Source organism: Xiphias gladius, chromosome 21 (genome assembly GCF_016859285.1).
Source record: "Xiphias gladius isolate SHS-SW01 ecotype Sanya breed wild chromosome 21, ASM1685928v1, whole genome shotgun sequence".
Classification (NCBI taxonomy): domain Eukaryota; kingdom Metazoa; phylum Chordata; class Actinopteri; order Istiophoriformes; family Xiphiidae; genus Xiphias; species Xiphias gladius.
This window is the reverse complement of record NC_053420.1, coordinates 29,174,706-29,187,873: the sequence shown is the minus strand read 5'-3', so window position 1 is coordinate 29,187,873 and position 13,168 is coordinate 29,174,706. Positions and strand designations below refer to the sequence as shown.

At 40.9% G+C, this 13,168-nt stretch overlaps 1 protein-coding gene across 2 annotated transcripts; it reads left to right on the top strand.

Moving 5' to 3' along the window:
• Positions 1-281: 281 nt before the first annotated feature.
• Positions 282-12,743, top strand: cfap57 (cilia and flagella associated protein 57). Of its 2 annotated transcripts, XM_040115905.1 has the most exons (22): positions 282-506; positions 703-1,016; positions 1,096-1,355; positions 1,797-1,804; positions 2,173-2,351; positions 2,439-2,591; positions 3,446-3,585; positions 5,070-5,235; positions 5,359-5,472; positions 5,561-5,773; positions 6,980-7,153; positions 7,330-7,491; positions 7,688-7,843; positions 8,160-8,253; positions 8,345-8,535; positions 8,634-8,807; positions 8,966-9,124; positions 10,666-10,809; positions 10,925-11,041; positions 11,810-11,944; positions 12,101-12,244; positions 12,500-12,743. In XM_040115905.1, the coding sequence occupies exons 1-22, from the start codon at positions 350-352 to the stop codon at positions 12,671-12,673; spliced, it is 3,528 nt and encodes a 1,175-aa protein (XP_039971839.1). In that variant the 5' UTR covers positions 282-349; the 3' UTR covers positions 12,674-12,743. The 2 variants fall into 2 exon arrangements, with proteins under 2 accessions (XP_039971839.1, XP_039971838.1); XM_040115904.1 differs by lacking the exon at positions 1,797-1,804 and having other exon boundaries at positions 2,180-2,351.
• Positions 12,744-13,168: the final 425 nt, after the last annotated feature.

The window sequence follows — 13,168 nt, the reverse complement described above, 5'->3', positions numbered from 1 at the left end:
ATTCTGCAGTTTGTGGGGTAAGGGCAGAAACGTTTGGATGATATTGTGAAAACGGGTACTGGGCACCAAGGCAGGTAGTGGAGAGTAGAGAGGGAACTTTAAACGAGTTCTCGGGTTCGCCATCGCGATTTCCCGGGTTGCCTAGCTACGTGACTCTAATCAGACTAGCATACCTGTCCCAGTGAGTTTCCGTGGTCGCATGTTGTCCTTTCCCACTTTACTTAATTACCATATATAGACCAAATTCATCTATGTTGGTGAAATAGTCGTCATATGTGGAGAGTTTCTTAGTCGTCAATAATCTAAAAAGTCTGCTCGCGGCTCGAAAAACTGTCAACTCCACCGAAGAATGACTACAGTGGTTGCTCAGACCCATTTCGTCTTCGGGCTACGGAAAGATGTGGCCAACAATTTGTGTTTCTGCGATGAACAGACTGTCGTTTTCCCCTGTGGAAACAACTGCGTGTGCTACAACACCGTCCAAAGATGTCAGAGGTTAATCCCAGGTAGGCTGGCTGATCGTTAGGTGTTACACATCCTTGCAACGATGCCAAGGTTTGGAAACGATCAAATCTTGAAGTCATACGCATTTCTTTTAAAGATGAAGTAGCTTGCGGATGTTGTTTTCATCAGGCATGTGGTAGTAGTATTATGACACTACTTTCATCTTACTCCTGTTGGTATTTCTGTTTGTCTCTGCAGGCTCAGAGAATAGCCAGGGCATGCGTGCTTTGGCCATCAGTGCCAACCGGCGTTACCTGGCAGTGTCCGAGTGTGGTGAGAAGGCCACCATAACAGTGTTTGACCTGCAGCATGAGCAGGGTAGAAAGAGAAAAGTTCTGACTGCAGGACGTATGCTTGTTCAGGAGTTCGTATGCGTGGCTTTCTCTCCCGATTCCAAGTACCTGATAGGCCAAACAGGTGGTCCAGAGTGGATGTTGATCTTCTGGCTTTGGGAAAAACAGAAAGTCCTGGCCTCAGTGACGACCAGTGACTCAAAGAAACCTGTTACCCAGGTGAGTCATTCAGGTTGTACCGCGGCAGACCTCCAGCTGATGCACATGATATCATACCATTTTAATGATGTTTCCTCAGATCAGCTTCAACCCTTACAACAACATTCAGCTGTGTGTGAGTGGGAGCGGTGTGTTCAAGCTGTTTCGCTACTCAGAGGGAACCCTGAAACAGAGCAGCTTCCCAAAGGTGGAGACCATCAACTTCCTGTGTCATACCTGGTTGACAGTGGAGCAGGTGATAGCCGGGACGGACACAGGCAGGCTGCTGGTGTTTGAGTCTGGAGACCTGCGAAGAGAGATCAACACAACCTCTAAGGCTGTGCCGGGGCAGTCTGACAGGTCAGAAGTGTCAACATTTTTTTATCCACAGATTCTTTTCTCGTAGGTCACATGCAGCAAATGTGCAGCATAGTACAGATAAGAGTTTAAGGGTAGCTGTCGTGAATCTAAATTTTAGTTTTTATACTTTTTTTAACTGATGTAACTGACTGATAGACTACAACGTGTTCATTCTCATCAAATCCTGCCAAAACACCCAAACCAACAATGAATTGATCCTGCTAACAAACAGAGATAGAACAGAGTCATGATTGGAATCACTTTCAACTGGACTTTGACTGAAACACCGATGACTCGTGACGTCTCCTGGAGTCTAGCCTTTTGGCTCGGAATGACTTATGAAGTCTAAAGTTTTTAAAAAATGTTATAAAAAAGGTAATGCTGAGAAATAATGTTTGATTTTCTTGACAGAGGATATATTTTGAATCGATCCGACAGCAGCCAATCACATTGGCAGGGTAGACCAGCAGACAGAGAATGTATGATATCTGATGTGTACGTAAAGACTATAAAATGTTCAACAAAAAAATGCAGTATCCCAATTATTACTTTTGAGACTTTAGATTACTTAAATTACCTCTGCTAACAATTGTATCTTATTCCTCTATTAAAAAATAAATCAGTGAGCCACAATGTTGCACTGGGTGACATGTACCTTTATTACCGTGGACGCACATCTAGATTATTCTGAATCAATCCCACATACACTGTCCTGTAATTTGTTAAAAATTACAGAGACCAGCTGTTATGGGAAATTAATTAGCGTCAGATCTGTTTGTTTTTTCTGAAAATGCGCCTTATAATGTTTTATTACAACTTTACAGGCAAGTGGAGACAAGGAAGGTCAAAAACACTGACATGGATGAAGCTCTCACTGTCTCCCGCATCACAGCCATCCTCTCCTACTCCAAGGGCTTTATGTGCTCTATGGGTCCTGGCACTGTCTGTCTTTTTGAAAAGACAGAGGACAGTTACAGAAGGAGCAGGGAGATACAGGTAAAGGTTTATGCTAACAGGCAACAGTGAACACTGTAGGCTTTGTGTATGTTTCCAAGTGATCATATGTGTATGCTTCTCTGTCAGATTCCTCCAGACCCATACAGCAATGAGATGAGCCCGGCTGAATCCCAAGAGATTGACACCATGTGCATCAGTCCAGCAGAGGAGACCTTGGCCATCAGTACAGACCAAGGACAGCTGTACAGCGTCAGCCTATCCTCTGTGGACATCAATAAGGTACTGTACTGTCACCTCCATCAGCGTCACCATTGACTGTTCAAACCAACAATAGTGCTTCATTAAAAAAAGCCTTGAGTCATCACGACCACTGCATTGGCGCTGCAGGGGATGCGAACGCAGAGGGCTCTGGCAAAAACACGTGGTTGTCCAGAAAACAACATTTGCCGCAATGCATGTGTTGGCCAATCGAATATGTGTATACACATTTTTAGTACTTTACTTTTTAACATCCATCCATCCATTAACTGTACCCGTTTATCCTTAGAGGATCTTGAGGGCTGGAGCCAATCCTAGCTGACTTTTGGCAAAAATTACTTTTTCCGTGATTGGGGTAATTTTACCGTTCTGTGTTATGGTGGCTGATAAACCTCACAATAACCTAAACCGAGAAAATGCCTTCCTGGATCAGATTTCATTGTCTAACAGTACCTGAAGCAATACGCCATTGCTAATGCAGTTTTTAAGGCAGTGCCATTTTACTACCAGCCTCCACACACAATCAATACCAGCACTCTTACCTCCTCTACCAAAACCAACACAATACTGGCCGATCACCTAAAAACATTTGATTCAATTTTGTCGTTTGTTTTTTTTTAACCCTTCCTGCACTTTTTCTTCAATGGTTTTAGCTTGTTCTTTGAGTAATTACATACTTACTTCATTCCTTCCTTTCTTCATTTTTTTTTATTTTTTACAGGCCAGTGTGTGCCTTCATCCCCTTCCTTTTCTTCTGTGGCACATTCTTCCCCTTGTCTGCCTCCCTTTCTTTTCCATAGGCACTAAAACAACATTCCCTTTATTTAGATAGTTAGGTCTCTCTGGATGTAAACTCTTTAACTCTATCCTTTTAGGAAGAAAAACTACATTTTGAGTTTCTGTCCCAGTCCTTCCACTCCAAGTCCATCACTGGTTTATCCATCTGCCTTCGGAAGCCTCTCGCAGCCACTAGCTCTCTGGACCACTCGGTCCGCATCTGGAACTATGAGACAAAGTAAGAGACAAAATTGCACCCAAGCCGTTTGTTATCATGTCTTTGTCAAAGGTTCACTTAATTTTACACAAAGTCTTAGGCATCTTTTTTTGAGTAATACACATATAAACAAGTTGATGTTCTTACTCAGGAGTACTCAGTAGTCATTACTATGTTATTATATTAGTACTCAGTACTCTTGGGTCAGACCAAGCCCATCTTCAAAATCGGCCTTCCTTTTGAGCTCAACTAATCACCTGTATTGTTTCGTGACTGTATGTTGCACGGTTGTGACGCAATCGCGGTGACAAAATCTGTCCACAAACAGACAGACGGACGGACAGACACCCAAAGTACTCAAAACTGCCTTTTGTTGCATTTCCTACCACAGTAGGCTTCTCCAAGACCACATTTTGCCACTTTGTCGTGGCCGATAATAGAGGGGGTTACTGTATTTTACATTGCATCCCTGAGGAAGGAAAAGTGGGAAACATTTCACAGTTCTGACTGGGAAGTGTGGGTGAGGTTCTGCTTGTAGAGGCCCAGTGATCAAATAACGCTGATATTAAAACATTATTTAGGAAAGTGACTTATCAAGCCCTGGGTTCAGTGTTATTTATCACGGTTTCTGCAGTTTTCACCAAACTAAATTTAAGACTTTTTAGGGCTTTTTAATAATGCATAAAATACAATTCAGTACAAAGAAGGGAATGAAAGAAAGAAAGGAAAACAATCAATAAGGTCTACAATTATTTATCAATTACATGAAGAAAAAAATGCAGAAAAAAATTGATGTATGGATTAAGGGAGCTATATGTAAGTTTTTGCTATCGCTACATAGCTAAAGTTATTATTAACAGCTGTTTACTTACCCGTCTAGAAGAACAGGACTTCAGTATTGAACTTCATTCCTTTACTCACCAAGAGCTGTCTCCAGTGGTGGAAAGCAACAAAAATATTAACTCTTGTTTTGCTTCTATTCCATCACTTCTTTTCTTCTGCTGAAGTTAGGATGCTAACCAGCTAGCCCCGGCCCGTCCTGCCCGGTGATACCACTTCGTGATAGTGAGTCACTGTAGCGTCCAGTCTGCCCTCTTTCCAACATGAGAGGATGAAGAAGTAGCTCTGCCCAGAGGGCGCATTCTAACCTCTGTCTTGTCCTCTTGTAAGTGCTATGATGGCTGAAGCTATTGGCAAGAAACCAAATTTGGCGGCAGAGAAAACTAACATATAGCACCTTTAACCAATAAAAAACATAATAATTTGGTGATTAAGTTTTTGCTAAATTTGCTAAAATTGATAGTCTCCTTACAACCAAAAGCTATAACTAATATTACTGTCCACCACATGTAAGAAAAAATATTCAATACAAGACCTTTGTGAATGACATTTAAGACTTTTTACTCCTGTTTTTCAGGAAACTGAATTCAGTTATTTTTCAGACTTTTCAAGACCTGTGTTGCTACTTTGTTTCTTCATTGCTGCTCTCTGTGAATTGTCACAAGAGTGTTGGAGCTGTACAAGGAGTTCCAGGAAGAGGCGTACAGTGTGGCTCTGCACCCCACTGGCCTCTTCATCCTGGTGGGATTTTCAGACAAACTCAGGCTGATGAACCTGGTTATCGATGACATCCGCACCTTCAAGGAGTTCACTCTGCGCGGCTGCAGGGAGGTAGGGAATAAGTCTGTGTGCTGATTGTGTGTTCACTCGATAAATCTGAATTGCTGGTAGTGCAGACAGTGATGCACTCTTTAGCTCTGACTGTCTCTTTCACCTCCTCCCTCCGCACCATAGTGTGCTTTCAGCCACGGTGGCCACATGTTTGCAGCTGTCAATGGAAACGTCATTCACATCTACTCTGTCACTTCTTTTGAAAATATCCTCAATCTGAAGGGCCACAATGGAAAGGTGAGTCAGGCATGAGAATTTATTCTACAGCAAACCCATAGTCATATTTCTCATTAACTGGACATCTTTTTTTTTTTTTTTTTGTGAGGTCCGTGGCATTGAATGGAGCCTGGATGACAGCCGGCTGGTGTCGTGCGGGATGGATGGTGCAGTGTATGAGTGGAACACACAGACTGGCAAGCGTGAGTCCGAGAGCGTCCTCAAGTCCTGCAGCTACACGGGTGTGGCCTTCTCTTCAGACTGCAAGACCATCCTGGCTGTGGGAACAGACCTCACTCTAAAGGAGATCCAAGATTGTCAGGCCAGTAGGAACAACACATTACAATATCAAGTATTTTCCACAAGTTATAATGAATGGAAAAGGGCTTGAGTTTAATATATTGTTCATGTAGGAACATTACAGGCATTACAGGCATTTTCCCTATTCTCTTGCCTGTTTAATTACAAGAGTTTTTATTATGTGCATGCCCTTAAGCAGGAAATATATATATATATATATATATATATATATATATATATATGTGTGTAAATCCACTTGCAGTATGAGTAGGGTCTGCTTAATGCTGCACAACATTTACCAGCTCGTCTCTGTCATTGACTGTTGCTTGATGCTGGGCAGATAGTTTACTAGCGCTTACTTGCTGGAAACAGCTGCCTGCCGCGTCAGATGAGAGCAGTGAGAGTGAATCAGAACGTTAAAGTTGTGGGCTGTGAGAACAAAATATTGAGCTGAAAGATGCAAAAATGCTCTGTAAAGCTGAGGGGAACTACAGAGCTGGGTGGTGATTCATAACTACAAGTGACACATTTCACATTACACATAATCATTGGATCCATTTTTAATACAAAAATGTTAACAAGAGCAACTTTAAGAAGTTTGGAAAGAAATATTTCTCGGCATAAAATTATGTTAATTTTTTGACATTTATTTTTGCTTTTTCAGGTAGGATTGTCATTTTAGGATAGTTTTACCTCTTCAGCAGTCAGCTAATAAAAATACAGTATGTAGCATTTAACAAGAGGTAATGAACTGACTTAGCTTTTTTCAAAGAGTCACAAGCAAAAAAACGACAACCAGTGGTACAGGCTGAATCACTTGCTGACTCACTCATACCATAACATTTATCAATATGACAATAAATACTCATATTCTGTGTTTTATCTTTTGCCAACAATGTTGCAATAACCGATATAAAAATGAAAATAACACAGTCCAAATTATTCAACTGTGATAATGAATCCATTTCTATAAAGCAGGAAGGAACAAGTCAGTTAAGACAAATTGTTTTCAAACATTTAAAGGCCATAGCCTTCTTCTTGAAATAGTATATCCAAAAAAGCTGCATGATTATGTTTTTAACACATCCTCTGCACTAAATGTTAAATTTGTACCCAATTTGTAACTCAAGTTAAAAAAAATTTTTAAAAAGCTGAATTCATTATTGTTTTGAATGGATTATGTTTATGGTGGAAAGGAAGGATTACATTCTGGTCATTTGTTCCACAGGTCCTGAGGGAGGTTCCTGCTGATGAGGTAGCTCACACTGCTGTCGCAGTGTCTCACTCTGGTAGGGTCGTCTTCTCCGGGACCTCCAGTGGGTCCATCAGGGCCATTAAATACCCATTACCCGTCCAGAAGGACTGGATCACGTACCAGGCCCACTGTGGCCCGGTTACCAAGGTGGGTCTAAATATTGATGCACAATGTGCACACACTAAAAAGACAGAAAATCAAAAAATCCATCATCATTCAATGTGACTTGAATACTAGATAGTTTGAAAGCCAGAGATGATCTCTGTCGTCAATCATTAAATGACTAAGAAAAAAGTCCACTGTCTAACCTTCTACATCCTCAGATGGTGATCACGTTTGATGATCAGTTCCTGCTGACAGTGTCTGAAGACGGCTGTCTGTTGATGTGGAAGATCATTGATAAGGAGGGCCGAGGACTGAAGAGCAACAGGCAGATCATCCACACTGAAGAGATTCTTGTCACCAAGTCAGACATGGAGGAAAAGGTCTGTGTGTGTTTGCATTAGGCCATTTTTACGTGCAATACATGCTCCAAATGAAAATTTGGTCTACGCAGAGCACATAATGATACAAACTGCTCCTGATGGAAATAAATAAGAATCGCAAAGCATTCGGGTAGTACCATACAGGGACATTCAGCATAATCATCCAATCCTATGTTTCTGTCTGTCTGTGTTGCAGACACAGAACATGCTGGAGCTGAAGATGCGTCTGGAGGAGCTGCAGATGGAGAACGAGTACCAACTCCGCCTGAAGGACATTCACTACAATGAGAAGATGAAGGAGATTTCTGACAAGTTTACCCAGCAAATAGAATCTCTAAAAACTACACAACAGGTCTGCTGGCCAACAACCAGACAGCTCAATTCCAAATATAACTCAGTCTATGTATAATTTATTTTTTACATCACAGTTTAAATGTTTACTAGAAACCAAAAATGCCTGTATTTAATTTCTATGGCTTCTTGTATTAACATTACTTCATTGCTCTGTAATGGTATGTTTTAAAAGAATTAGAAAAAAAACACAGACAACCTATGTGGAGGATTTGCATGTCTGTATTGATTCAGCACAGTTGTTGCTTCCGCCTTTGGAACGACTTATATAACTTAATGCCTTTATTGTCTGCTCATAATATGTACTGTTCCCGTAGGCCATGAAGACAGAGATGGAAAAGCAGGAGCGTGAGCACCAGCAGAGTTCTGCAGAGGTCACGGTGAAACATTCAAAAGAACTGGAGGATTTAGGTAAGAAGAGCAAAGGATCAGTGTCAGCACAATCCAGAGACAATATATCTTTCTTTCTACAAGGATCAGTCTGTCTATCTATGATACACAGAGTTATCCTACAGCCAGAAGCTGATTGTGGAGCATGAGAGGTACCAGGATCTTCAGCATGAATATCAAAGAATGCAGGAGGACAATGAGAAGCAGCGGAAGTCTGCAGAGGAGAGCAAAATCCAAGCCCTGGAGGAGCTGACCCAGAACTACGAGGCCAAGCTGCAGGAGAAGACTCAACACCTGGCTCGGGTCAGTCCGCGGGCGCAGGAGGAGGAGGTGGCGGAGCTTTGGTGGAGTATGAACTGGGAGGGGCACTTTGATTTTGTCATGCTTTTGTTTTTATGTAGTGTCAGGAGGATGCACAGCAGCAGATTAGGGAGTTTCAAGAGATCATAAAGCAGGTAGAAGAGGATGAGGAGAGGATGATCCATGACATCCAAATCAAGTATGAGAAGAAACTACACACAGAAAAAGAGACCAACACAAATCTGAAGGGAGAAACTGGTATCATGGCACAAAAGGTGAAAAAAGTTCCTTTAATCAACAGGGTTTTGCTTTTAATTGAGCCTGTTTTTTTGAACATAGATTGTAATCTTCTCAGTCTATGGATTCTGTGGTTTCTTAGTGAAAAACTATCTTCATATTCTTTCCTTCTTCACCCTGTTTGTCTCTCATTCAGTTCTGCAGTCTTCAGAAGCAGACTGATGAAAAGAACACAGACATAAAGAAGCTCAAGCAGGAGCGGCAGAGGCTGCTGGGTTTGATCCGCTCCCTGGAGAGTGACATTGAGGACCTGAAGAGGCAGATCGCTGGACATGAAAAGACCAACCAGGACAAGGTGGCTGAGATCAGAGCTTCACCATTTTTGGCAGGGCCGCAATAGTGAGGCCAGCCTTACAAACGCAAATGTCTGTGACTGACTAACTGAGTAACCGAGTAGCCGAGTGTTGGACTTTCCCCATTGGCTGTTGCTCTTTCAAAATGAATTGGTACCAACAGTTTCTATTGCGCCATCAGGGAGGTGTTTACAGGCAGTGTTGCCAACTTAGCGCCTTTTTTGCTAGATTTACTAATTTTTCATACCCCAATAGTGACTTTTTTTCAAAAGAGCACCTAGTGACAAATCCAGCAACTTTTTGGAAAAACCTACTACTACTTTCTGTAGAAGACAGTCAGAAGTATTGCCCTGGAAGCACAAGGTCGGGCTTTACCTCCACAGGCACACCTCTCTACGCGTCTCATTGAATGAGCTTCTAACTTTCTCTCTAGTGATAATTTTATATTATATTATAATTTATATTATGTAAATATTATATACATTATATATTATAAAATCAGGATTTTAGCAGGGCAGAGCAGCAGCTTGGAAATAGCTTGGCAGTGACTGCTGGTTAACATGTCGTCTTAATGGGCCACGTTTCAGTCACTATTTCATACTCCTTCTGTTGTCTGACAACAGAAAAATGAGAACAGCTTTAATGGGAATCTGGCTGTAATAAAACACTTTTTATGTGAGCACAGAGAATAGGAGAGAAGCAAAGAGATAAAGGGCTATCCAGCTCAAAACACGACACAGTGACGTCATTAATGTGCTAATTAGCGTATACATCATCTAGTGACATTTAGTGACTTTTCAAGCAGGCTCTGTCCACTTTAAATTGGAAGTAGTTGTTTACAGCGGTTCCACAAAACGTTTCAACTACGTCCTCAATTTTGCACACTGACCGTATATGGTCCAGCCATATACGAGGTTTTGACCTAGTCTTGTTCATTCCACTGACATGGGTAGGTGTTTCAACTGGATATAGTAGGATTTTCTGACTCTTTGAACCTCAATTGTGAATGTACAGGTTTATTAAAAAAATTAAAAAATAAGATTAAGGAAGAAATATGTCAGTTCACCTATGGACCTGCAGTTGATCACATTTGCTTGTTTACTTTGGGTCCTGGAGATGCTCTCTAATAAGATATGATTTAATTATTTTAAGGACGCTATGTTTTTCCCCCGTCTCTGTTTGATGGTTTTTTGGTTTGTTTTTCAGCAGGATTATGCAAAAAGGTACTGAACTGATTTGCATCTAAAGTTAGTGGAGGGATTGGGCATGGGCCAGGAAAGATCCCATTACATTTCGGTGCAGATCCGGTTAAAGGGGCAGATCCAGGAATTTTTTTTACCACTTTCCTTAACAACATTTTCAACATCACAGGAAATATTCGCATGAAATATTAAGTCTTCTTTAAACCCTCCCAAGAATGACTTGCTCTCAGTTTGGGGATTACATCCTGTCATGACAACTACTGACATTTGTAATCATACAAAAGTCAGATTAAACATGCCTTCTTCCAATAAACTCCTGTTCCGCGTTGGTGCTCATGCAGGATAAGACCATCTCTGGCTTGAAGAAGAAGAACCAGGAACTGGAGAAGTTGAAGTTTGTTCTTGATTTCCAGTTGAACAAATTGAAGAATCAGACCGAGCCTCAACAAGACGACATCAATGAGAAGAAGGAGAGGATCCATCAGGTGTGTGTGTGTCTGAAAGCGAAGACCCAGTGTATCATTGCCGGAGCAAATAAACATTGAATATAAAATGCCTCTGCTGTGTTGACAGTGGTGTGCTGTTTCTGGTCTTTTGCAGCTGGAGGAGGAGCTGGTGCAAATTGACAAGAGCAACACTCAGCTGAAGCTCACTGTCTCTGACCTGAGGCTCAAACTGAGGACGAGAGATAAAGAGATGCACAAGGAGATGCAGAAGGTCAGTACATACCTAATACTTAGGACTATATGCTAACCTTTCAGTTTTAATACGTTTTGATGAGCCGGTAAGTTATTTCATAATGCTAAATGTCGACTGGAGCGTTGTTCTTCAGTCTCTTCTCATCCAGCTGAAAGGCAGATGTGTGGCAGATGTTCACATTAAAGTAAACCCCAAAAGGTGTTGAATTTCAATGTCAATAATAACAAGCTGTGTTGCTGTATGCCACTGTATTTACAGCTCTTTCACATCACATCTTTTACACAAAATGATCCATGATGGATGGGAATTATCTATAAATTGGCCAAACCCAAAATATACTCAACAACTGTATTACCCAGATGTACTTTAAAGAACAGGCTCAGAATTTTCGAGTCCATCTTAAAAAAATACCGGCATGCCCATATGTACATTAAAAGATTGCTGCAATTCCCCCTGTCCATACTGGCAACCAAAAAATCTTCCAAAATTACAGTCTTTTTTTTTATATGAAATTCCCTTTTTGTGCTGCCATGGACACTGTTTTGTGGCTGAGGCCTGGCAGAGGGATGTTGACACAAAGAGGGAATTGTGTACTAAGAAGACTGTAACTTTAGAGGAACCCCCCCCCCGTGTAACTCAGACCACTGAAGCCTTATATTAGCTTTAGCTTAACTTTATTTAATAAATTAAAAAAAAAATTTTTAAGATAGACTTGAAAAACATCTATTTAACATCATTTTATCTTTTAAAATTAAACATAAATTAACTTTTTTTTTTGGGGGCCAGGTGAAAGATTTGGAGACACATCTTCAGCGGCTCAAGTCCGACCTCCAAAACTGTGTTGGCTTCATCCAAGAGCCGAGGAAACTGAAGAACAGCGTGCAGATGATCTATGCCCGCTATGTACCACAAACCAATGCGGTGAGCGGTTCACTCAGCAGATCCCTTTACAACTGGGTGCATGCTTTCCTTCTAGCAGGAATAATTCTTACTTCCAGTCTGCTCTAAAATCTCACATGCAGGCAATATGGGAATATGAATATATATGTCTACATGTGTGTGTGTGCCGTTTCCAAGGGGGAGAAAAGCAGTGTAGATGACGATATTCAGAGGGCATTCTGTCTGCAGCGTGATCACCTAGAGAGGACTGTTAATAGTCTCAAGATGAGGCTTGCCAAATCTGCTGAGGAACATGAGAAAGTCTACGTCAAGATCATGAAGGTAAATAATAATACAGATTGTAAATCTAGAGAACATTTTCACTGCACAGATGATGCCTCTGGTCAGTAATTAAGAATTAAAGTATTGGGTTTTTTTTAAAAAAAAACAGAAAGAATTCCCACACCTAATGCATGAATTGTTTCTAAACTCTCTACAACATGGTAAAACACAAGGAGCATTATTTTTTTCTGGTGCAGATCTGAGCAAAGTTTTGCTGAAGGAATGGTATTCTCACAGTGATTGTCATCTCTGCAGGAGAATGTTGCTCTGATCACTGAAATCAATGAACTGCGTAAGGAGCTGCGTTTGGTGAGGACGCAGGCTAAAGATTACAAAGCTCAGCTGGCCACGTACAAGACATCGAACAGGTCACGTCCCAACTCAGAGGAAGGACCCAAAAAGGAGCCCAAACACGAAGATGCCAATTAACAGGTGCTCCCAAGGGACAAATACTTAGGGAGTTCCAAGGCATTATAACTCCACAAACAATGGAAATCTGAAAAGCACATAGATGCAAGCTCATTTTGATAATTAGAAGAATACTGATTTGTCGTGCTTAAGCACTTTCTGGAATGCTTTTAAAAGCTTTACAAAAAATCCAAACAAAACAAACACAAAAATAACTCATCTTAACCTCATATTTACTTTGAAGATAAGCTAGAATAAAAAAAAGGTTGGAGGGTTGAAGATATTTTTACTTCCTCCTTTACTGGAAATTAACTGCTCTCATAAAGACATGATTTAGGTGTATTGGTTAAAAGCCAACCTGAAAATTTTATGAGAAGACTGAAAACAAAAATGTTTTTATGCTAAAAACAAGTATCATCTTTTTATCTAAAGCCAATCATGTGGCAGCAGTCGAATGTATAGAATCATGCAGATACAGGTCAGGAGCTTCACATAATGTTCACATCAAACATCAGA